The following is a 24,291-nucleotide window of genomic DNA, read 5'->3' on the forward strand; positions in this document are numbered from 1 at the left end:
TTCATGGACAGCTCTCCTGCAGCAGGCTGTGCTCACAGGCCCAGCAGCCATGGGGCAATGACGCAAACCCAAAGCAGCAGCTGCAGTGTGGGAAAGGGAAATCATTGGTGCTTTGCATGTGGTTTGTGCGAGCCCAACCAGTATCCATCACCAAGTTCTTCCCAGGTGAGCTTCCCTGCAGGAGATCCTTCCCCTTCTGCTGGGATGAACTGGAAAGATGGGCACCCTGCAGAGATGGAAAGTCACCTCAAGCAATAAAAGCAAAAAGTGAAATTGATTTTAAAGTATCAGGTATGTTCAGAGCTATCTAGGTTGTCCTTTGAGGAAAGCCTACTGCTTGGGACACTGGAAAGTAACTAGATGATGTCTATGCAGATCCACGAGGAACACCACTGGATAGTTTTGGCTTTGGAAGGACAGCACTGAAATGCAGGCTGGTCAACCATTCACAGGCAGTGAGCTGGGCCTTCATTTGATTTCTGTTTTCTGTTTCTGTGTCTTGGCTGCTCTTGCATGAGCCCTGGTAGCCATTCTGGGCTTTGGGCTTTCTATTTGCAAAACAGAAAGGTGGTGGGAAGGGGCTGGACCAAGAGGCTTTGTATAGCCAACTGCAGTGACCTCCCTTTGCCTCTACAGGCAGGACAGATGAGAAGGTGTCTTGGTGGGTGAAACGGTTTAATCCATGCACGTGGGAAAAGCAAACTTCTTGTTCACACTTATCTCTGCTACCAGTAAGTGACATCCACCATATCGCTTCCCACAGAGCCTGCGGCTTCAGTCAGCACCTGCACATGCAACAGCATCCTCACCCACACACCGCCTAGTTTGACAAGGTCCCTCTTCCACCCCTGGCAAACCTGCCTGCTATTTAAAGAACCCAAGCCAGCAGGGCAGGGGAGGAGGCAGGCCCAGGACACACCGGCACGTACTGCCCGGCTTCGGGAAGTGCAGCGTGGCCACCTCCCTCTCCTGCGCGCCCCGGCCCGCCCTTCCGTGCCCACGCGTTCCGTGCCCATGGGTGGGTTTCTCCCTCCCGCTGCCTCTGCGCCCTCTCTGGTCAAAGCGGGCGGGGCGAGACAGCCCCTCGTTGTGCCGGGAGGTGCCGGGGCAGCGCGGCGGGGCGGCGGCGAGGGGAATCCCGGGCAGGCGGGGCCGGGCGCGGCTGAGTCAGTGCGGGCAGGGGAAGGAGGAGGAGAAGGGGGAGGCGGAGCTACGGCGCCTTGGACTGTGTGCCGGCCGCCACTCGATGGTTTTCCGGCCATGAGCCCCCCGGCGCCGGGAGCGGGGCCGGGAGCGGGACCCGGGCCGGGGCAGGCGGACGGCGGGCACTGAGCCATGTCGCGGGCGGCGGGCGGCGAGTGCCGCAAGGAAGCGGCGGCCTGGGAGGGAGAGGACGGGCAGTGCGACTCGGGCATCGAGTCGCTGCGCTCGCTGCCGGGCGGCAAGGAGACCCCCGCCGCCCCCGAGGCCGCCCCTGAGACCCTCGCCGAGACCCTCGCCGAGACCACCGCCGCCGCCGAGGAGCGGCTGGACTCCAGCTACGGCTCCGGCGCCCTTCCTGAGGCTCTGCCCGGGCTGCCGGGCGTTCCGGAGAGCCGTCCCGAGGAGCCGCCGCCGCCGGCCGAGGGGCTCAGCCGGCAGCAGCTGGACGCGCTCACCTACCTTTCGGAGGACGGAGACACGTGAGTGACCCCCGGGGGAGCTACGAGCGCCGGGCCCCCCCAGCCCCGGGGCCTGGCCCCTCGCAGCCGGCTGGCGGCGGGGAGCCGGTGCCTAGAGATAAGCCAGGCAGAATCTGCCGCGGTCCTCATCCCTCCCCCGAGGAGCATCCGTTCAGCCGGGGCTGTGAATGACTCTCCAAATTCCTGTCCTGAGAGCCTCCCGCCTTGCCTTGCTGTGCACGGATGCTTGGCACCCCGCTGTAGGTTTGCGTTGGTGACCCCCTCACCCGCCTGAGGGGCATCTGAGCTGGGTCCTACAGAGTGAGCAAAGAAAGATGTACCCCAGGTTACATGGCACAGAATAGACCCACCTTAGGAAGCTAGCTTCTGCTTGCTATGGGGCTGCTGGCAACTAGAAGAGCAGAGGGAGCAAGTCAAGCCCCTCACTGTCTCTTACCCAGAGAATTCAATGTTTCCTCCCCAGTGAGGCTTGGCTGCGTGAGATGGCATGTAAGCAAGATCTGAAACAAGGTTGGCTATGCAAAGCAAGACCTTGGGATGGCTGTGTTAGATGCTGCTCAACCCAGCAACCCAAGAACAGTTTGTTCTCAGATGGGAATTGCCTTGCTTTGCCAACCTGCTGCCAGAGCCACAGCTTTTGGCACAGTTGAGATGTACATCCCTGTATGGGGCTGCCCTCGTGAGCCTCTGTGACGGAGACAAGTGTTTCTCTTAATGAGGGGGGGCTTCCCATATCCGTAATGCCCTCTCAAGCACAAAGGCATCATGCCAGAGTTATCTGGTTTGGCTTCTGGTAATTGCCTTCACCTAAACACAGCGTTTTTTCCCATTGTACATTCCCTCGACGGAAGGTTGTCATCATGAGTGTACACACAGAGTATGAGTGAAAGTTCTCACAGTTGAGGGCAAAGCTTTGCCCCAAAGCCAGGCTGGAGTTTAATACTGAGTAATGGTGCAAGAGGAAGAGAAACTAAGAGGCACTGATATGAGCAAGGAAATGTCTTCAGTAGTGGCAGCAAGAAGGCTCTGTCCTTGCCTGGCAGAGCACATCTGGAGTGAAGCTGAAGATGGGCTGGGAGACAGCCTGTGTGTTTACTTCCCAGTTAGGAAGGAGTCTGTGCTTTTGCTAATTAGTTCATTAATGCTTACTGTGGGATCTGCTCTGAGGATTGGCTGGAAGTCTCATGGCATGCAAGGTTAGACTAAACCCAACCTCCCACATTCCCCAGCCAGACTTTCTAGTCCTGTCCTATCTATGGGCTCGTTCTGGGGCTCCTCAGCATAGAGCAGCTGCACTAGTTTTCCCAGCTCTAACACTAGAGCCAAGGTGCCCACTGAGAGAGCCAGGGGTCTTTTCATCAGAGCTGTGGAAGTAAGGCTTCAGAAAGCCCCCCAGGCTTGTCTATCATGGTGTGCCCAGGGCTCCTCACTCACTGTTTTTTTAGTGAGCCCCGTAGATGCAGCTGCAATGCACATGGAGATGCTTTTACTGCTTGGGGCTATCTTGTTTGGGAGCTGAGCCCTTTGCCTGTCAGACTTGCTTGGAGAGACCTAATGCAAACATCTTATTAACTGGGAAACATTAATCAGTGGTGTCTTGGTTTCTGTAGGCAGGAGAGGCTCTCGGAGAGGTCCCCAAACAGTTGCCGTTACTCTTCTATTTTCTCTCACTCACAGAGCAGTTCAGAACAGGAAATCTGTAAAAAGTGAGGGTGGGAGCAAAACATCTGCTGGTGGTACAGCTCATACAGCTCCTGACTGGCCATGTCCACACAGGAGATTGCTTTCCTGGGATCTGCTTCCACTGCTGGGGAAAAAAACAAATCTATTCTTGTGGTTAGAATGGTGAGGCTGTGGTGAGGCTCTGCTATTCTTGTCTCTCCTTCTGACCCTGTGGTAGAGGTAGGTGGCATTTATATTTAGAAGTGCTGAACATCCTCAACTCAGGTCGATGCAACTGGGAACTGTGAGCACCCAGCGACTCATTGAACTGCCGCTGTTCTTGTATGTGAAAACAGTCAGGGCTGATAGTAAAGTCTATGGAGCAATTGCTCATCCAGTGACAGAAGGTCCCCAGAGAGAAGGGATCAGATGGGCACGGGTTACATCCCTTTCATCTGGCCAGACAAACCCATCGACTTCTTTTCTTCTTTTCATCTCTGTCAGCAGCCCATTTCCTTGTGTGCTTTTTTTTAATGTCTGCCACAAAACAGCTCCAGGCAGAGAATTAAAATCATACTGTCATTATATTTCAGAAGACTTAGGCAACAACACTTTACTGTAATTGTAATTCTGAAAATACAAAAAGTTCAGGGGTTTTGGCTAAGTAGTTCCTGTTTCCCCAGATGCCCTAGCTGGTACCAAGGGGAGAGGACCACTGGGCTTGCACAAAGGGAGCTGGCAAAAGTCTTGGCTCTCCATCTGACAAAAATCTTCACTATCCATAGCTCACTCAGGCTCACCCATCTGTGCCATCCCGAGGTGTGCCTGTGTTTGTCTGTCTGGCCCTTGTGGGGGAAGTACAGGAGGTGGAAGCAGAGGCGAGGAGCGTGTGCTTGGGTGGTTGGAGCGTCAGCAGGATCCTCCCTGGCTGCCTCCCTGCCCGCCTTCACGGGAGAGGAGCATCAACCTAGATGGGATGAAGCAATGAGCCTAAAACTGGCTCTTTCTGTGCTCAGAATTAGGAGTCTAGCTTTGGCAAGAAGGAAGTGGCCAAGAGGGAAGAGGGGGGTGTGATGGCCAGTGAAATATGTGGGTGCTGTCTTCCAAGAATTATTTGCCCAGATGTCGTCCCCCCCATGACTCCTCAGTACCACTGGCAGCCCCTCCACCTCCGGGAAGTCAGAGCTGCAGTGATCGGTCACAGAGGCATCAGTCCTCAAGAGAGAGTGGCTGAGCTGACAGGGCAGCAGAGGTCAAGGATGAGGGATGGGGCAGAAGATGGCAGGCAGAAGATGGTGGGAGCACTTAGGGCAGTGATATGTATCTTGCTTATTCCGTGGCCAGATAGAGAACAAACCCTGTACACTCAAGCTCAAATGGTCTCCTCCAAGCATCCGTCTTTTCCTTGTGACCCAATACTCCTCCAAGTATCCATCTCTTCCATGTAAACAAGCTCTTTTTCTGCTGAATTGAGTCCCAATGGGACTGCTCTACATGGAAGTGAAGAGAGGGGCTTTCCAGCTGTAGACATGGCTAGCTCTGAGCAGGCTTCAGGCAGCTCCAACCTCTGAACCACCTCAACCTTTTTTAGGATTCACTAAGGAAACACCCTCTTTCCCAGCCTCAACAGGCAGATGCACAAGTCCAGCATCCTGGGAAAGGGCTGCCTGTGGGACCAGCACCTTCAAGGTGAAATGGGGTGTGATGGGATCACCTGTTGTGTTCCAGCACAAGGGAAAACCTCCCTGGTTGCTTGGGCTTATGTCAGCCTCTGCCAGTTCTGGAGAGGCAGAGTTGATTCATCGGTGTGTGAAATTAAGCGGAGTTTCCTCTCTATAGGACTACCTTAAAAACGTGTTTTCCTTGGTGCCCATGCTGGTCCTTGGGCCACATGCCAATTTATGCCATTGGTACCTGATGCCGTGGTGATGGAAAGGCTGGGGGCTGCGCCCCCGCAGGAGGGTGACTATCTTCTGCACGGGGCTCTGTATGCAAAGCAGCACAGTACCTCTGTGGGGGTGAAGGTCGGGAGACCCCAGCTCAATCACAGGAGAGAGACCAGAGCCTCCTTCAGATGGAAAATGGGACCGAGTGGTTTTGGTCGGGCGCATGTTTCTTGGAGGGAGGGGAGCAGAGGAAGCTTGACTTCCTCCTTCCACCAGAGACAAGTGCTGCTCTGTCTGCTGATAAGAAATCACGTGCCAGTGACTCGCGGGCTCAGATGCCTTAACAAGGGCTTGGGGACGGTTAATCGAGTAAAATTGGGGCCCCGTGAGAGGTGATGTTCTGAGCTCTTCTCCACATGATGGTAGCGAAGGGACCTTCTCTGCTGAGCCCTTCCTGCTTGGGTAGCCATTGAGCACGAAGGCTCATCTTGAGGGGCCACTTCTAACCATACACCAGCGTGTGCCAGTCTTAACCCTCCCGACTCATGGAGCCCTGTGCCAGAGATCTTCCCTGAGCAGGGGAATAGAGGTTGTCCCCATTCAGGCTGTCAGCTCCAGTGTGGCCGCTTGCTATGTGCTTCCCCTGCTGAGCAGCATTGTTGCTGAACCCCTGTAGCCCTGGATCCCAGTGTGTGTAAGTGGGGGAGTGCTCAGTGTGTGACAACAAGGGGCAATTACCGTGAGAGAAGGAAAAAGAAGCAGAGGACTGGAGAGACTCAGGATTAAAGAAGTCCAATGCAGAGAGCGCACCTGGTTGCTGGTCAGGCTGGGAGTCCCCCTGCTGGGTCTGGGCTGGGCTGTTGCTGGCTGCCCAGCAGTGAGGTGGCCATAGTTAATGGGAAGTGGGGATGCTCTTGGTTTTACCAGAGGGGCTTTGGAAAGAAACCTCCTTCCTTGATTGTCAGGATTCAAGTCCATCCCAAGTTGCTTCCTAGCATGCTACCATTGTGGAGCAGAGAAGAAAGTGAGTCCTAACATGGGTCTGGCAGGAGGGAGAAGAGAACTTCCTGTGTCCAGCTCCCTGTCCCTGGATTCTTGGCTCTTCTTCTGTGTGTGCTCAGGAGTTTGGTAAACAGGGGAGGGCTTGATGTCCCTCCAAGCAAGGGCAGAAAGCTCTGGAGCATCCCACAGGATGCCCCAGAAGTTGCTGGCTGCCACAGGGGTCACACACGTACAGCCTTGGCGTAAAGTGGGTAAGTCCTGGCAGCCTTCTGAGACTGTGCATGCAAGAAGAGGTTTTTTTCTCTGTTTGGATGACTTCAGCCTGGCCTGGAGGAAGTTTCTTCAGACTTTCCACCTGCCTAGGTTTGCCTTGGAGCTAAGAGGAGACACAGCACAGGGGAAGGGAAAGAATGGCTGGAAATTTCCATGTCCCGGGATGCAGAAGCCTGATGCCTGGCTGTAACAGATCAGCCGAGGTGGGAAGGACTTCAAGTCCTTGCACTTTGGAGGCAGCTTGGCCGCTGTTGGGAAAGGGTTGAGCTCAGCTAAATTAACAAAGAAATTTTCAGTTTTTTGTTGGTTTGGGGTTTTTTTTTAGTATAATGTGGATAAACGAGGAGTCAGATGTGACTGTGTAGGAGGAGAGGCTGTGGGGTCCGAGCTGTGAGAGTGGTTACAGGGTGTCTCTCAGTGAGCTGCGTGGGATGCTCTCTGTGTCATAGAGTTGGGAAGCCCCTCTGTCTGGGGCAGATACAGGGCTGAAGGGGGGCTCTGAGGTATGCTAGACTCCTGGCTCATGCCTCATTAAGAGAAAATCCTGAGGCAATAAGGATACGTGCAGGGCTGTAAATGATTGCTAGGGTGTGTTGTACAGGCTCTGGCAAAGTCCAGGCACTGTCCTCTTGTAAGAGGCTGTTCTGACCTCAAGATATCTGTGTGTATACAGAAACTGTAGAACGTATTTGCCTCCTAATGAGTGAGAGTGGGAGTTTGTTCCATTTGAAATGGATTTACCGTGGTCAATGGACCTTTTGGGATGTTTGCTGCTTTCATTACAATTGTTGATCTTGCTTCTTGGACCTTGACTGGCCCCTGCTAGTATGAGCTGACCTGCTTTCTGGCTTGGCCCATCCATGCACTGATGGTAGTGTGGGACAGACCCCTTGTTTTGAAGGGAACAGTCCACATGCATCTGATGTTTAGTGCTTCTGCAATCCCAGACCCACCATCTGCTCAGAAATGGAGCAAAATTCTCAAATGTGTTGGTGCAGAGTCTAGAGGGTGTGAGGCCAGGAGTGCTGTTGGGGCACCTTCGTCTCCCCATCTTCCTCTCTTTCCTCCCCACCTCACTGAAAAATGAGGTGCTCACAGCCCTCTCACAATGCCTCTCCTGCCAGTCAGCCTCCAGCACCCTTCATCTGCAAGCACCCAGACCAAACCCTCTGCAGAGCACCCCAGGGAAGGTGAGGCTGTCTCCTCTGCTCACCTCTCCCACTGGCCCCAGGAGCAGCAGTCTGGGAAGCAGCTGCTGCCCAGATTGAAGATCAGGAATGCTGAACCCACTGTGGCTGAAGGGGCTTTGCATCCCACTAGCCACAACCTCCTTCCGGTCCCATCCCATTCCCCCCCCCCCTCAAATTCAAGGTGTGCCCTTCCCAGGGGAAGGGGAGAAGAAACCTGCTGAACAAGAGACCCAGGGCAGGAACACAGGATATGCCAATGAGTCCACAGCCAGCTGGGATCCACTGGTCCTTTGGAGCTGCCAGAGGGCAGATGGAGCAGGGCAGCATCACTTTGGGTATGTGGGGAGGAAGGGAGCCAGGCTGGGCTGGCTCAGGGCTGCAGGGCAGGATGGAGCTGTGCTTGCTGAGCCTGCTGGCAGAGGTTCATGCTGATGGCTGAGGAAGCGGTTAGCAGTGCAGGTTACAGGCCTGGAACAGGAGAGCAGGGTAAGCATGGAATTCCCCTACTGTTTTCCTCCCCTCTATTGCTGCTGGGGCTATTTCCTCTACTGAACAAGTTTCTCTTGTGTGAATTGTTTGCATGATTTCCTAATGCTCCACTCAGCCAAAATAAGGAGCTGGGAGTGAACAGTTCCTGCAGACCAACTGAATACTGACTGGATCCTGTGTCTTAGGTGGTTCTGGAGTGAGATGGTGAAGGGAGAGGCTGCTTTGAGAATGAGGTGTCTTACTCTACAGATGGGGGGATCTGCATTGTCAGACACTTTCCTAGAGAGATGGAAAAGGATAGTCAGAGAACTGGTGGGACTTTATCAGTTCTGCTTGTGTGTCAGAGCTGGGTATCACTCTTACCCTGTTCTCCTGCCTCCAGTCCTCGTGTGGAAACTTTCCTGCCCGACACTTGAGGTCACTCAGAAGCTGGAGATGGACAGCACTGTGGAAATGGATGCTCTCCTGTGGCTAAAGTAGGACCAGTTTGGGCGTGGTGTGTTCAGACCAGGGGACATCCCCAGGGATAGCCCCAACCTCTCTGCTCCAGGGTTGTTATCTCTCTGATGACAGCTAGATCACTTTGTGCCAGGAATGTCCTGTGCCCATGGGACCTTTGTGATTCAGAGGGCTGAATCCTTTTGTGCCAGGATGGAGCTGGTGAGCAAGTGGAAAAGCTGAGAATGAACCCAGCAGTCTGTACTGCTGCCACGTTTCCCCTGCCCACAGCTCCTCCATCCCTTGCCGTTTCTAAAACTCCCTGTTGCCCTTCCTGAAAGTTCCCGCGGGCACCCACCCCCCTAGCTGCAGCCAGGAGAACTGCAGGGAGGAGCGTGGGGAGGGAGGGAACAGAGGGAGGCAGAGGAGAGGCGTGCAGGCAGGCCAGGGAAGGGCAAGGGTCTGAGCATGGCAGGGTGTAGGGCTTGTTCTGGCAAAAGGACGCGGCCGTGGCTAGGTGAGGAGCGGTGTCTGGCAGCGAACAGGTATCTCCATCGCCACACCGTGGCTCTGGGGCTCAGCTGTGCACACTCTGTGCCAGCACAGAGCAGCAGCCTGTCAGTGGCTGCTGTGGCACAGAGAGTTGTCCTTGTTGCCTTGACCAGAAGAAATGGAGACTGGCACGATGCCTGTGCCTCAGGTCTCCTCAGTGTAGGAGGTTTCCTGGGTTAGCAGGAGACAATCCCAATTGCTGGTTGGCATCAGAGCCCATGGCACAGGATGCCTCAGTGCACACATGCCCTTGGTGGGCTCATCCCAGCCCGCTGGCCCTGCCATGATTAATCCGGGTAGCTCAAGGTTCTTGCAGCCATTTCAGGAAGTTGAGGTCTGGCAATGAGGAAAGGCGGGAACGAATGCAGAAATGAGAGTGCAGGAGGAGGCTGCACCCGGCTGGAGAAGGACGGGGGAGGGGAGAAAACAATCCTTCAAAGCAGGCACATATCAGCTGCAAGGTGAAAGCTTGAGCTCTGGCCAGGCGGGGATGGTCACCCCCATCACCTCTGCACCATGGATGCCCAAACTTGCTCGGTGTCAGCTCAGACCCGAGCGACTGCACTGCCTTGTTGAACTGCGGAGGCATCCAAGCTGGGAAGAGTGAGGTGCCGGCAGTGACAGAGGGCTGCTGGGGGTTTCCACCACCTCCCCAGGGTGACTGCCCCACTTGTCCCCACGTGACAGTGTGGTGTGGCGTGGGTAGTGGCAGAGGGGCTGGGGGGATTCCTGGGGTACAAGGGCTGGCTGCTGTGGGACACAACCCTGGGCACTGCTCTCTCCCCTGGGAGCCCAGAGTAGCTCTGGAAAGTGAAAGCAGCAGCGGTTTAAAGTTCAAGCTGAATTGCCTCGGAAAGTCCCCTGTCTGAGCAGTCTTATCTCTGCCATACCTGTAAAAGGCGGATCCTGTGGCCTCCTTCTGCATGTGGTGCCTGGGAGCGGGTTTGGAGAAACAGGGGCTGTCCCTGCAAGTGGGCAAAGGACACTCAGCACAGGTGCTGCCACAGGGACTGAGGACCTGATGCAAAACCAAGCAGGGAATCTCCCTGTTGGATCATACCCAGGCTAGGGTCAGTGAAAGCCTGATGAGGGGAGGAGTATTCTTGCAGCTGGTCCCCTTGCTCCTGGCCTGGGCCCCTTGGCTGTGCCTCTGCCCCACAGTCCCCGAGGGTGGTCAGACCTTGTCTGTGGGGCTGCATGGCCCCTGCTTGAAGCTCCCTCCCCTGCCCTGGGAGTGCTGCTGGTGAGGGGGCAGCCCATGGCTGTGCAGAGGCAAATGTGGATGGGTGGCCTCTCCTTCCAGTGGGGAATTCCCTGCTGCAGCATGACCTGGGGCTTCCCCGGGGACAAAGCCTCTCCTGTTGGATACAGCCTCTCTCCTGGCAGCAAGGTGGAGAGAAACTTGTTTTGCTGTCAAAACTGGGGCTCAGCTGAAGGTCCCTGGGGTTCCAGGTGCTGGCTTGGCCTTTGAGCAGCACTTGGAAGAAGGTGAATAAAGGACATTTTTGGGGACTGGCCTCTGAGCTTCTCAGCACAATCAAATCCTCACTGCAACTGGCTAGAAGGCAGCCCCAACCCTTCTTTTTTTCTGCAATGTTTAAGGTGTCGCTCTCCTGTCTATAGAGGGATGCTCTCTGTCCCCCACAATGCAGGTAGCATCCCAAAGCTGGGCTGTCCAGCAAGCAGATTGTCTTGCCAAGACTGGCACAGCTCTCACCCTCCATCCCTTGGCCCTGCCTGCCTCAAACAAAGCTGCTTAGAGCCCAGCCTTTAGTTTGGAGCTGATCCCTGCCAGAGACAGGCTACCGAGGGCCCCCAGCATAGCAGTGAGGAGGTGGCAGGAGGCTCAGCTCATGCCTGCCGTGCTCTTCAGAGTGGGAGCTGTTGCCTGCTCCTTGCTGCTGCCCACCATGGCTAGGATCAGCCCAAAGAGGCTGCCCTGTGGTGGGAGGATGCCTGGTGCCAGGGCGCCCGGAAGTGCAGCAGGTTGGCGGAGGAGACTGGAAATTCCCTCTTGCCTCTGCCTCCATTGTGCTCTCACTTCTGTTCTGACTGTGAAGGGGCCGGCTGGAAATAAAACCTCTCCTTGGACTGTGGGACTCCAGGCTGCCCAACCACCCCGTGGCTGTGAGGGCCACGGTCCTGAGGACTAGGGCTCCCTGCTGGCCACCAAGCTCTGACAGCTGCACCTCTGCTGTCCTTCTAAGCTGGCAGCTGCGTGCCAGCCCTGCCACAACTGTGCTGGAAGGAAAGGATGTGGGGGAGAGAAGAGGAAATCGGTGTGGACCAGCAGATCAGGTGGTGTGGGGGCTGTGCCACAGAGGTGATCTTGGACTAGCACCAGGCTCCTGCCCAGCTATGGCTGCTTGCCTTCAGGGAGGGGAAAGCAGAAGTACAGTGCACAGCTGGAAGTAGGGAACTGGAATTCCCCGGGCAGCTGCCAGAGCCTAGACCTTCCTCCACAGCTGCCAAACCTGTCCTGTGGGCTCTGGGAAACACATCCCAGGCTCTGGACCTGCACCAGTTGGAGGCCTGGCTTTGCATAGTGGCAGGTCCAAGCCCCATGCGTGCTGTGAGGTCCCAGGGAGGACTCTGCATTGCTTAGCAGGGTCAGGAGGGTCTATTCCCTGTGGGGATCAGAGTGAAGGACTGCCCTGGAGAGCCTCAGGCCATATTCCTGCCTTGACCTTCTGCTGAGCTTCCCCAGGGAGAGGGCAGAATGAAGGAGCTCTGAGCTGGTGGGAAGGGGATTGGAGGAGGCAGAGAGATTATTCCTTCATGCAGCAGTGAAGGATCTGAGCATGGCACTCGGGACTCATTTTTCATTTTGTTTTCTCCTGTCCCCTTTATCCCTCCATAGGTTGGTTCATCTGGCCATTATCCACTGTGTCCCAGCTGTAGCACTCTGCTGCATTGCTCAGCTACCCAGGGAGGTGCTGGAGATACAAAATGACCTTTTCCAGGTATGCAGTTTTGATAGGCAGAAGATGGGAGGAAGGGAGATGCCGCAGGCAGTTCCCTGGATAGACAACCAATCCATCTGCCCTTTCCCCCAGACCCCCCACCTGCTCCCACATGAGCAGCGCCTTTGCAGGGAGGGGAAGAAGGGTGGTGGAGACATCCTGAGAGAGGCGTGACAGCTCCCAGCACTGTAGGATGAAGGGTCTTTTGCAAAGCCTCAGAACATTGCAGACAACCCCAGAGGGTGGGAGCAGGCACAGCTTGAATGTGGGTGGCAGTGTAGATGGAAGAGTGAGATGTGTCCCCATGGGTGGTCCCTGATCTGAGGTGCAAGAGGACAGCAAACCGTTGGCACACCCTCAGTGTCCACCACGCATAACCTCAGGACAGGGATGGGGCTCTCCTGCATGGCAGCCTGTGCCACCAGGCTGGCTCCTGTAGACTGGTGTGGCTCATCACATCTGGTGTCCTGTGGGGCATCCTCCCCTTTCCTAATTTCTCTCCAGACCCCGCTCCATCTTGCTGTGTACCTGGAGCAGCCCCACGTGATCCAGGCTCTGATCCACAAGGGAGTGAACCCCGGGCTGCAGGACCGCAATGGCAACACCCCGCTGCACCTGGCCTGTGAGCAGCAGCACCTCCAGTGCGCCCAGCAGCTGCTGGAGACTACAGCCCCACCAGAGGGCACAGCTCAGCCCCACAGGCACCACCAGGACCTGCAGCTCCAGAACTGGCAAGGTGAGACCTGGGGTCAACCCAGTGCAGAGCTGGTGGCCAGATTGGGGCAGAGACCGTGACTTGTGTATGCAGCGATCCTGGAGCACAGCAGAGCGAGCATGCAGCCATGATTGGTGTGCCATGGGGTGGTCTGGGCTGACTGTGGCTTTCTCTTCTGCCTCTCCATCACAGGCTTGGCCTGTCTCCACATCAGCACCTTGAAGGGGAACATCCCAATGATGTCTCTGCTGCTGGAAAGTGGCGCCAACATCGATGTTCGGGTAAGACTGGGTACGGTGTGATGTTTTGGCAAGGCTGGGCCAGTGTGTCTCTCCCTTGGGCACTCCCTTCAGCCTTGGGGCAGGCACTGCTGTGAGGCTTGAAGGCACTGAATTTTGAGAGAGCAGAGAGTAAAGGTCCTTGAGGGGCTCGTGTGTGCTATAACAGCAGTCAGGGTGGGGACTGCCCCCTCTGCACCTTGTCAATGGGGTGTCGGGTGGGTGCTGTGGGGCCCAACTGAGGGGACCCTGCACCCACACCCTTGTGATCTGTGGGTTGCAGGAGGGCACGAGTGGGAAGACCCCCTTGCACCTGGCTGTGGAGTGCCACAACCGCAAGGCTGTCCAGTTCCTCCTGCGCAACGGGGCGTATGTGGATGCCCAGATGTACAATGGTTGCACCCCGCTCCACCTGGCTGTGGGCCGCAAGGATGCTGCCATTGCCGCCATCCTCTCACACTCTGGGGCTGACACTCTGCTGAGGAACATGGAGAATGAGACAGCCCAGGACCTGGCTGATGGCAATGATGATGTGAGTCTCTGTGGGGGGAGGCCTGTGGCTTTGACAGCTGGTCACGGGGTGCAGGAGTTGGATGATTTGGGGGGAGCTCCTAGGAGGAGTTTGCTGCTGTTCCCATTCTTCCCTATAGAGTGCAGGCATTGGCTCTGGGGGTGTGTGGGAAAACGGCCTTTCGCCTCAAGACTTAGGGAAAGCCCAGACAGGGTTTCTTTGCACTTCCCTAGGGAGGTGGGCGACCACATTACTGGGTGGGGGAAAGGTTTGCGCCCCTACCCCAGCTCGCTAGAGACACAACCCCCAATCCTTACATGTCCATACCCTTGGCTTCTGCAGCTCCTCGCCTTGCTGCCCTTCGATGACCTGAAGATCTCAGGGAAGCCTGTTGTGTGCTCTGAATGAGCAGCTGGACTCCTTTGGCCCATTGGGCTGCCTCCTTGCTCCGTGCTGCTGCCTGCTGGAACCTTGCCTGCCTGCAGTTCCGTAGGAGCAGAGTCACTCTGGGAGACTTATTCCCCCACCTCTCTGCTCTTTGGAAAAGTTTTGTTGGCCTCAGGCTGCCTTCCCAGACAGAAGAAAGTGGCATTTTGAGCACTACACAGGGGAGGCTTTTCTTTCAGTATCTGTACACAGCAGCAGGACTGAATTTCCCCTCCTGGCCGTGGGCCTGACTTGTGGAGGTCTCCAGAATAAACAGGGAAGGAGCAGGAAAGGACTCGTTTTCACACTGTTCGGCGGATGGAGCATCCTCTGGCACCCCCAAACGCCATCAGAATAAGTGTGGGGTGAGGAGAGTCTACACTCACTCTAATAAATGTTTGTTGTTGCTGTGGGCACCAGAGGTCTCATGTGATCTAACCCATCCTGCACCCCCACAGCATCAGGAGGCTGAGCATTACGCCAAGGGCCACGGACATGAGGGCTGCAGGGGTTTCCCCCGTCTGCCCACTCCCTCGGGTCCTTTGCACCACAGAAGGTGAGTAGGAGCACAGGGGCTTCCCCACTTGCAGAGCCTTTCTAGTGCTCAAGGCCAAGACTGGGGGATCCCAGCCTGTTGCTCTATTCCCATGCCGTGCTGTTGGGCTGCAGGGCTGAAGAAAGATTGTAGGAGATGCTGGAAGACCAGGTTATGGATCCCTGCTTCTGCTGTTGTGTCTGACATCTTGCTGTTTTACCATGCTGTGGTTTCCTCTTTTGCAAAGAGGACAAAAGATCCTGCCCAATCTCCTGGCTTGAAAGGGTATTAAAAACTTATGGCTTGGGTCTTCCCTAGGTTTTAGATTCTCCCAGGCTGAAAGTGGACGAGATGGCAGTATTATCTTCATGCAACATCCTTTCTGTTGTTCAGCTCACCGCCCTTCCTTGCCCCCTCTCCAGCCAGAGGAGCACGTGTGATGCACATGCGATGTATTATGAAACCAGCAGCCAAAGGTGCTGTGGGAATGGAGGCATGAAGCCTGCCTGGCCCCACCTCAGCCAGGGAAATTCCCCTCTTGTTGCCTGGGAGCAGCTGCTGTTGTTTTGGACAAATCCTGGATGGCGTAATTGCCCGAGATGCTCTGGAGTGAGCCTTTGTCTTCTTCCTCCCTTCTTGTGAGGGAATGCTGCCACAAAAGCAGCACGGGCACCCCCCAGGCTTCTCTTGAGCTTGTCTGGTCTCTTCAGCAGCCCTGGACTGGATTGCATTTGTTTTGAATCTTTGCCTCTCACCTTCTGGCAGGGCCTCAACCCTGCTGCAAACCCGTGCAGCTGCTTCAATGCCACCTTCACAGGGGGACATGAGGCACTCCTGGGTTGCCCAAAGCAGGAATGACAGGTGCTGCAGGGCAGAATGGGAAGTGGGGCCAGGGCTGCAGCTGGGAGCGAAGGAAAAAGGCAGAAACAAGTGATGTGCACCTTTTGTTATTATAAAATAAAACCATTTGTTTTACAAAGATGTCTTGTGAAACATTACTGGGTGGCCATCTGACGGCTGCAGCCAGCCCTGTAGCCATGCCCGGGGCCGGGATGGGGGTGCAGGGCTGCAGGGACTGGGTGGACATGGCCCCCATCCTGCCCCACAGTGCCCAGACAGTGCCTGCCACTGGAAGCAGCTGTGGCATGTGCCCAGGGCAGGGCTGGGAGGGGGAGCCTGGTAGGGTTCAGTTTCAAGGGCTTCTAGCTTGAATCAGGAATAGTATGACCATCAGGACTAGGGCAGTGATCGTCCCTCTGCACGTGTGAGGCCACACCTTGAGTCCTGTGTCCAGTTCTGGGTCCCTCACTTCAAGAAGGACACTGAGGTGCTGGAGCATGTCCAGAGAAGGGCAATGGAGCTGATGAAGGGGCTGGAGCACAAGTCCTATGAGGAACGGCTGAGGGAGCTGGGATTGTTTACTCTGGAGAAAAGGAGGCTCAGGGCTGACCTTATCACACTCTACAGCTACCCGAAAGGAAGTCAGCATCTTCTCCCAGGTAACCAGCAGGACAAGAGACACAGCCTCAAGCTGTGCCAGGGAAGGTTTAGGTCGGACATTGGAAAGAATTCCTCCTCAGAAAGGGTGATGTGAGATTGGCCCTTGTCCATTGTGATGGACCGCCCAGGGAGGTGGTGGAGTCACCGTTCCTGAACGTGTTCAAGGAAAGACTTGGACGTGGCACTTACTGCCATGGTGATGTTCGGCTACAGGTTGGACTCGATGATCTCAGAGGTCTTTTCCAACCTAAATGACTCTGTGACTCTGTGATCCCGTCATCCCGGCCACCTCTCCGCCCGCGCCCGCCCGCCCCGCTCCTCCCGCCGCGGCCCCTCCAGGGCGGCAGGGGCCGCTGTGGGGCGGGAGCGCACCCGCCGGGCGGGGGTTCCGCCGCCGCCGGGAGCAGAGCCGAGGGGAGCCGGCCGGGACCGGGGGCCAGGCCGGAGCCGGGGCCGGCCTGCAGGTGGGTTGGCGAGGCCGCTCCGGCGTGGGCGCGGAGGGTGGGCCGGGCCGCGGGCGGTAGCTGCCCCGCTCGGGGGCGCGGGCGAGGGCGGCCGCCGCCGCGCTGCCGGGCCGCTCGCTGCGAACGTGGCCGCCGGGCGGGGAGGCGACCCTGGGGCCACGATCGCCCCCCACCCGGCCGGGCGCTGCGCTGCCTCTCCCACGGGGCTGGTCCCTGGGCAGAAGCCGCCGGAGCCTTGGGGCAGAGAAGCCCTGGAGCGGCAAGCGGGGTCCCCGTTGGGCTCTCTCCTCCCGGGATCCCCGGTGTCGCCGGGGGCGGGGGGCGCGGACGGTGCCCCGGGGCGGCAGGGAGCCGGAGCCCGGTGCCCCACTCGTGGCCCCTGGGTAGAGGCGGCGGTCGGCCCTGGGAGGACAATGGCAGGCGCTCCCTGCGGCATGGCTGCGTGCAGGGGCAGGGACAGAGAGCAGACACGAGATCTCGAGCTCCTAGCAGGGGCCATGGACTTGTCAGCTCCAGGCTTGGATTTGACCTCAGCCCTTCCAGGCGCTGGAGACGCGCTCAAGAGTCGCAGGGCTGTAGGCAGGGATCCTTTTCATTCCCTGGGACCCAAATTTTGCATCCCAGGCAGGGGGCTGGGTGCCAGCCCGGCTCCGAAGCGGTGCCTTTCAGAGCTCTCCTGCCTGTGCCCAGGCGAGCAGCGGCCGGGTCTGTTGTCTCGCCTCCCAGGCTGTTCCCCAGGCCCCAGACTAAGGCTCCTTTCATGCCTCGCACGCCGCCTGCTCGGCCTCCCCGCTTTCTACCTGTAACACTGGCGTCCCTGTTCCTTCCCAGCCTCGTCGGGGAGGGCAGGGCCTGCTGCACTGAGTCAGCTCTCGGGGCCTGGGAATTGCTAGCGCAGGCATAGAGAGAGCCATTGTCCCTCCATAGCCTCCTCTTCACAGTCGCTGTGGGAGAGCGGAGCTCGTTCTCCTCCCATGGCAGCGCTGCGGGGGCCGGTGGGATAACAGCAGGAGCAGTCGTGCTGATGGAGCTTACTGTCCCTGTCAGGTTGGAGACGTGGCCCTTGAGTGTAGCAACCGACCCTGTCATTTATGTCTGACTTCTGCAAAAGCGAATGGCATTTCTGCACCCTGCCATCAGCCAGGGCTACTTAATACAGGCAAGCCCAGAAGCACGTGGGCAGCTTCAACTCCAGGTGCCGGTACCAAGCGGTGTTCTTGCATCCCACAGCACCTGTACAGCCTGCAATGGTGCCCCTGCAGCAGGAGAGTTGGGGTGGAGGCATCAAACTGTCTTTTCTTGAGGGGAGAACAGGAAGGAAATAGAAAGCAGGCACAGAAATCCACCTCCATGCACTTCTTCCTGGGCTGAGAATTTCTGTGTCCTTTAAGTCACAGGAGGGAGATTTCTGGGTGAAACACAGCCTTGGCTTAGATCAGGTTGTTGGACTCCAAGGGCCTGGCTGCAGCAGCTGAGGATAAGAAAAGCCTCTGAGGCCTTTCCCAAGGGGACAAGAAGTTGGAGGGGAGGGCTCGCACATGAAATAGCAGGGGACTTACTTGCCTTTAAAGCTCTTAAGTTTGTAAATCTCTGAGTTTTGTGGGAGGGCTACCAAAGGTCACAGCTATACAATATTTAAACCAGGTACACCCCTAAACAGGGCCTAAATTCCTCTGACTCACTTGTTTCTGGGGGAGGAGGAATTAACATCTCTAGCCCTTACAGTCACAGGAGCTTAGAGTTTTTCTGGTGTGCATTTATGTAACCAGCCCACAGCACACTTACCTGGCCCCCAAGGCAATTAAGATGCTTTCTCCACTGGGGAAACTGGGCATGGATGGAGCATGGACCAGGGAGACCTTCTACCCTGATGCAGGAAGTTGCAGCTTGGTGTGTGACAGGAGGATGCAGGTGGCCTTGGGTATAGGAAGTTCTTGCCTGGTTGCTCATTCTGTTGAGTACCTGGTGCCCCTGAATATTGCAGGTTTGCCTCTGTGGAGGGAAGAACTCCTTCAAGGACTATTCAAGCTGTTTTAAAGCTAGCTAGGTCACTTCCTGTAGCTTTAAAGGAAGAATATCAGCTATACCTTATTAGATAGTCCTGGTAAAATTCTAACCAGCTAGCTGCCAGGAAAGTTCCTTTCCAGCCTTGCTTTCTGGCTGTGTTTTGCTAAGTGGTTAAACTTTCGTAATTTCCTCTGAGCCGTGGGGAATGCCTTGGTATGCTGCCTTCCAGGACTGCATGGAGAAGTGGGGGAGGTTGGCAGCCCAAACCTCTGCCTCTCCTCCACTCACCTGGTGCAGCTGGAGGGGAAAGCTCTGAACTATTTGCTCCCAGGTGAAGGTTGCTCATGGACACAGGCTTGAAACATGAGCTGCTAGGTGGGAGTTGATTTTTCCATTCAGTGACCTTTTCTTTTACCACCCAAGAGCTGTGCTAAAGTTTAACCTATAAAGGTGAGGTGTGAGGTATGAGGTGCTCCTTGCATTTGAAGTAAGTGTTGTCAAAAGCAGATACAGCAGTGTTCTTCTCTAAGCCTGAGAATCCAAGTCCATGTGTTCCAGAGCAAACACCTTCAACAGAAGCAAATACAGATGCCTGGCCTGTGCTTTTTAGCTCCTGAGGACTTTTGCTACTCCACATGCTGCCAGCATCACTGTTGTTGCTGAGGTGGGGTCTGGGTGCTGCCTGCCGGTGGGGAGGTATTACAGGCATGCAGAGTGGAGCTGCCCATGTACCAGTAGCCCACCACCTGCCTCTTCCTCTCTCCACAGATTTTGCCTTCCCCTCGTGCTGGCTTCCCTCCCTGCAATGGCTACTGGTGAAGAGATCGCCCCTGCCCTGCAGGACTCTTGGGGGGACTTCTGGCTCTTCCGCTTCTTTGTTAATGCTGCTGGCTACGCGAGTATTGTGGTGCCGGGATTCCTCCTCATCCAGTACTTCAAGAGAAGGAACTATTTGGAGACAGGTAAGGACAGGAGCTTCCCTTCCACATCCTGCCTCCCTCTGAGCTCTCTGCACCTCCTTGGTCTGCCCTGCTCAGTTTGTTTCCCTAACCTGCTTTGTCAGACTAGGCTTGAGCCGCTCACAGAGCTGCATCCCAGTGCTGTCTAGGTGCTACTCTGAAACAAATTTCTCTGAGGCCCCCGTGCCAGCAGATCTGGAGGCTAGTAAGGAGGGAGGCTTCACCTCTTAAGCTGGTGCAGCTGGTGATGCCCAGGCTGTGGTTAATTACAGAATTGCAGAATGTGCTGAGTTGGAAGGGACCCACAAGCATCACTGTGTCTCTGTGTTCTCTTACCCTGTTCAGGCCGAGGCATTTGCTTCCCTGTCATCAAATCATGTGTGTTTGGCTCTGAGGTGAAGTCTGTACACCAGGAGGATGGGTCTCTGCCACCCCGGGCAGAGCCCACAGAGTCCTCCACAGCCCGACAGGTCTTCAAGCTGCTCTTCTGTGCTGCTGGTCTACAGGTAAGGGCCCTGTGCATGTGTGTGTGGCTGTCCCACTCTGGAAGGAGGAGGTGGCCAGTGGGTTTGTGACTGTCAGTTCCTTGAAGACCAAGGATGCAGTGCTGTCCTTGATCAGGGCAGGGTCGGAGACTGGAACACAGCCTCTCAATCAGGATAGTCCACATCTAAGGGCTGTGGAGGTCCATTTAGCTTGTGTCATCCGGGCTGGGGCATCCTGTCTATCTGATTACAGTACTCTACTGCCACGGATAGGGAAAACTGTGAAAATTCTGTGATTCAGCAGATTGTTAGGCCTGCTTTTGTTCTGGCCCTGATGTCAAATCAGCAGATAGTTTGAGCTCTCTTATCTCCCAGGCTCTCCTCTGGGTCACTGTCTGGGGCTGATGCATCCTGCCTTGATGGATTGAATTTGAATACTGGAGAGAATATACTGATTTCAGCTACAGATAAACAGGAATTTTAAATCTTAGTTTCCCTAAGTCTCAGTGACAGCCTGAGCATCATTAGGAAGGGCAGCTTTTTGGGTCTGTGAGAACTGAAAATAGTAATGTGGGCATTAAGATAGAAAAATCCAGGTGTTTTACAGCCAGCAGAAGGTACTCTCTGGCCTGCTCTCCTGCCCCATTCAGACTTGCTGCAGGTCACCATTCAGGCATCTCTGTGCCTTAATTTCTCAGGAAATGCGTGATGAAAGGAAGTCTGCGTTACTTTTGTGAGGGGCTCAGTATTGTACCAGAAGTAGTGGAGGTGACGGCCAGAACAGTGGTCATCCCTGGCTGACAATTACATCTGCTGGGTTTGAAATTAGAATTGATTTGGATGGAAGAACCAGGCCTAGGGAGCTGGAAGTGAAAACCAATGCAGAGGCCACTGGGAAAACTGCCAGGACCTGCCGCAGGGAGCTGGCACCAAAACCACAGCTGTGTATCGGTAACGCTCCCTGATTCTGTCAGTCTGGTTCCACAGGCTTTAAAGCAGCTTGAAGCATAACTGCTCGCTCTCCACCAGGATGTTTGCATTGTGGGCTTCTCCCCTCTGTACACTGTGCTGGTTTAAAGGTAAACCAGCAGGGGAAATGAACTCAACTCAAAAAAGAGATTATAAGTCAGAATAACAATTTAATAAAATAATACAATAAGTACGATTATACAGACAAACAATTGGTTTTAACTCACAAAACCCAAATGTATAACCCAGCACCCTGGGGCATGAACAGAGTGGTGTTCTTTGGGCCCCCTGAGTCCAAAGTAAAAGGAGAGGGGAAAACCTGCTGGTGAGAGTGCTGTTGCAGTCTGGTCAAGAGTGGTGATTGCAGTCTGGTCGAGGGTGGTGGTTGCAGTCTGGTTGAAAAGTGGTGGTTGCAGTTCAGTCGAGAGTGGTGGTCTGCAGTTTGGTTGAGAGCAGTGATCTGCAGTCTTCCTCTGGATCCCATGAGTGGTTAAAAAAGTCCCAAGACTCCAAGATCATATATCCTCCAGTTCAGGCAGGAATGCCCAGTACCTCCCTCAGGGCGGGGGGGTTCCTCAATGGGTGTGAGAACAAGAGCACTCTCCTATCTCGCAGGCCTCTTAACACCTAGTTTATAGCCTGAGGAGTCAGGCTCTATGGGCAGATGGTGTAAATGGTTCATTGATAACAATTTCTGGGAAATGGCATGGAAGGCTATACACAGTTTTGGGTTACACCCATACAATGATGAACTGGTCCCAGCTGTTCTAACTAGGACAACACTGAGCAGTTTTTGTTTGGAACAGGATATTCCTGGTTGTAACCACATGGACAGTGGGTTCCCTCAGACAGGTGGAGTGGAGGGTGGCCCCATTTCCCAGTGTCTCAGGGGAGTATTGCTGTGCAGACAATGAGGCAATGAGGCAACACTGGGGAAAGCAAGGATCTCCTGGGGTCTGTTCTTCATGTGGTTGCTGGCAGCTGCTGTTGTGGATCCTGACTCTCCTTCTGCTCCTCCCATTTTGCAGGCCTCCTACCTCACATGGGGTGTCCTCCAGGAACGTGTGATGACGAGAACATATGGTGCCACTGAAACGGACCCTGGTGAGAAGTTCACGGACTCCCAGTTCCTGGTGTTCATGAACCGCATCCTGGCCTTCACAGTGGCCGGTCTGTACTGCGCCCTGACCAAGCAGCCACGCCATGGGGCTCCCATGTACAAATACTCCTTTGCTTCCCTCTCCAACATCCTCAGCAGCTGGTGCCAGTATGAGGCACTGAAATACATCAGCTTCCCCACCCAAGTGCTGGCCAAGGCCTCCAAAGTGATCCCGGTGATGATGATGGGCAAACTGGTGTCGCGCAAGAGTTATGAGTACTGGGAGTACCTGACTGCTGCCCTCATCTCTGTGGGGGTCAGCATGTTCCTGCTCTCCAGTGCTCCCAACAGGCACGTGTCCACTGTCACTACTTTCTCTGGCGTAGTCCTCCTGGCTGGCTACATAATCTTCGACAGCTTCACCTCCAACTGGCAGGATGCTCTCTTCACCTACAAGATGTCTCCTGTGCAGATGATGTTTGGTGTCAACGTGTTCTCCTGCCTTTTCACAGTGGGCTCGCTCCTGGAGCAGGGTGCCTTGCTGGAGTCAGTACGTTTCATGGCCCGCCACTCAGAGTTCACAGCCCATGCCGTGTTGCTCTCCGTGTGCTCTGCCTGCGGCCAGCTCTTCATCTTCTACACCATCAACCAGTTTGGGGCAGCTGTCTTCACCATCATCATGACACTCCGACAGGCCTTTGCCATCCTCCTGTCCTGCCTCATCTATGGGCACACTGTCACTGTGGTGGGTGGGCTGGGCATAGCTGTTGTCTTCATGGCCCTCTTTCTCCGTGTCTACGCCCGCAGCCGCATGAAGAAGCGCAGTAAGAAGCTCCCCCCAGGCGAGACCCCTGTACAAAAGGTCTAAGGAAGCTGAGGCCATGGCATTTAAGCCATAGCCACTGTCCTGCCTCTGGTCGAGGGTACTTGCTTGATTTCTCAGAATCTGCTGAGGAGCACGGTGGGGTATGGATAGGCAGGACTGGTGACTCAGTTTTCCACCTGCTTTTCCTGGAGAAGGGGCTGGAACAAGCCCAGGAAATGCTCTGGGCTGCTGCAGCTCTAAACCTTTCCATTTGCCTTAATAGGGTCAAAGACTTACAGCCAAGGCACAGGCCTAGGGGCATACCAGCATGGAGCTGCTGGTACACCTGCTCCACCTCTGCCTTGTGGCTTCTCCCCAAAGTCACTGATGGACAAGGGAACTCTTTTCCCTGGTACTGTCTTGCCTCTGGCTAATGCTCTTCAATTTCTGTAAGTACTACAGAGCTCGGCAGGAGGAAAGGGCAAACAAAACACTAGGTTTCTTTTTGAAACACCTCCGGGTGAGGCAAGTCCCAAGCTGAGCCCATCCCAAGGGTGGGAAGCTCTCAGCCTCCATCCCAGAAGGGACTCCAGGTAGTACAGGCACAGCTAAGGGAGTGACTCCCAGCCTGTCCTACCCCAGGCCTGGGGTCTGCTCTGGGAGGGCACTCTGCAGTGAAAGCCAGTACCTCCCAGTTTGATTTTATCAGCTCTTTGCCCTTGCTCCAAGACACTTTTTCTTTGCTCCCTTCAGCCCTGACTTTTATGCAGAGCCTGAAGCTGGCCAGTATGGTTTCCAAGGTTTGCCGAGTTCTTCTAGGTTGCTTTTTGGTTACATCCGCTGCTGTTTCAGGCCAAAGGCTGCGCTGCCCGGAAGCCCCAGCACTGCCTCGGGGTGCCTCAGTGCCACAGTTTCTGGGCTTTGCAGTTGCCGTTCAGAGAAGCACAAACAGCCCCTCTTTTTCCTGCCAACTGGAGGCATTGGCCCTAGTTTTCCCAGGGCCTGGCCAGAGCCCTGCTGTGCCTGGAGGGCTGGGATATGGGGCAGAGCCTGCTTGCGGTGCCTTGTTCCTGCTCCACAGGCAGCAGGGGATGGAATGAGTGGGCACCTGCTCCCCATGCAGCTGGAGATGGAGCAGTGAAAGCTGTTCTCCAGGAGCCTGGGTTTTACTGGTCAGTCCTTTTCTCCTCAACACAACCTGGCTGACAAACCAGCAGGTTTTGGTACTTTTGCAAGGCAACTTTTTTCTCTTTTTATTTTATTAAATTAAAAATATGCTGCATATAGTGCCATGGGCATAAATGTGGGGTTTTTTTATTTGTTTGGTGTTTTTTTCCCATACACCTGGAAGGAGGGGAGAGACTTTCTTGTGTCCTGTGTCTCTCAGGGACAGCAAAGCTG

The 24,291-nt window shown here is 55.4% G+C and overlaps 2 protein-coding genes across 3 annotated transcripts; both read left to right on the forward strand.

Annotated features, from left to right (window-relative positions):
- Window positions 1–1,279: 1,279 nt before the first annotated feature.
- On the forward strand, window positions 1,280–15,538 carry NFKBIE (NFKB inhibitor epsilon). 2 transcript variants are annotated; one of them, XR_003527381.1, is made up of 7 exons: window positions 1,336–1,682; window positions 12,035–12,137; window positions 12,642–12,873; window positions 13,045–13,133; window positions 13,414–13,662; window positions 13,984–14,432; window positions 14,526–15,538. XR_003527381.1 is itself a non-coding variant. In XM_027641364.1 (6 exons), exons 1-6 carry the CDS (start codon window positions 1,336–1,338, stop codon window positions 14,047–14,049), a joined length of 1,086 nt encoding a protein of 361 aa, XP_027497165.1. In that variant the 5' UTR covers window positions 1,280–1,335; the 3' UTR covers window positions 14,050–14,475. The 2 variants fall into 2 exon arrangements, 1 of the variants encoding a protein (XP_027497165.1); XM_027641364.1 differs by lacking the exon at window positions 14,526–15,538 and having other exon boundaries at window positions 1,280–1,682; window positions 13,984–14,475.
- A 757-nt stretch (window positions 15,539–16,295) lies between these two features.
- Window positions 16,296–24,188, forward strand: SLC35B2 (solute carrier family 35 member B2). Its single transcript, XM_027641703.1, has 5 exons — window positions 16,296–16,315; window positions 16,510–16,566; window positions 19,342–19,535; window positions 19,878–20,038; window positions 22,015–24,188. Exons 1-5 carry the CDS (start codon window positions 16,296–16,298, stop codon window positions 22,951–22,953), a joined length of 1,371 nt encoding a protein of 456 aa, XP_027497504.1. The 3' UTR covers window positions 22,954–24,188.
- Window positions 24,189–24,291: the final 103 nt, after the last annotated feature.

The sequence above is a fragment of the Corapipo altera genome, unplaced genomic scaffold, assembly GCF_003945725.1.
Source record: "Corapipo altera isolate COAL_440 unplaced genomic scaffold, ASM394572v1 48b, whole genome shotgun sequence".
In the NCBI taxonomy this organism is placed as follows: domain Eukaryota; kingdom Metazoa; phylum Chordata; class Aves; order Passeriformes; family Pipridae; genus Corapipo; species Corapipo altera.

Excerpts from the sequence above, each read along its gene's own strand:
- SLC35B2 (XM_027641703.1), top strand. The coding sequence starts at position 16,296 with ATGGTGATGTTCGGCTACAG. Across the intron at positions 16,567-19,341 it reads GAGCCGGGGCCGGCCTGCAG|ATTTTGCCTTCCCCTCGTGC; the intron begins GTGGGTTGGCGA and ends CTCTCTCCACAG. Across the intron at positions 20,039-22,014 it reads TCTGTGCTGCTGGTCTACAG|GCCTCCTACCTCACATGGGG; the intron begins GTAAGGGCCCTG and ends CCCATTTTGCAG.
- NFKBIE (XM_027641364.1), top strand. The coding sequence starts at position 1,336 with ATGTCGCGGGCGGCGGGCGGCGAGTGCCGCAAGGAAGCGGCGGCCTGG. Across the intron at positions 1,683-12,034 it reads CTTTCGGAGGACGGAGACAC|GTTGGTTCATCTGGCCATTA; the intron begins GTGAGTGACCCC and ends ATCCCTCCATAG. Across the intron at positions 12,874-13,044 it reads GCAGCTCCAGAACTGGCAAG|GCTTGGCCTGTCTCCACATC; the intron begins GTGAGACCTGGG and ends TCTCCATCACAG.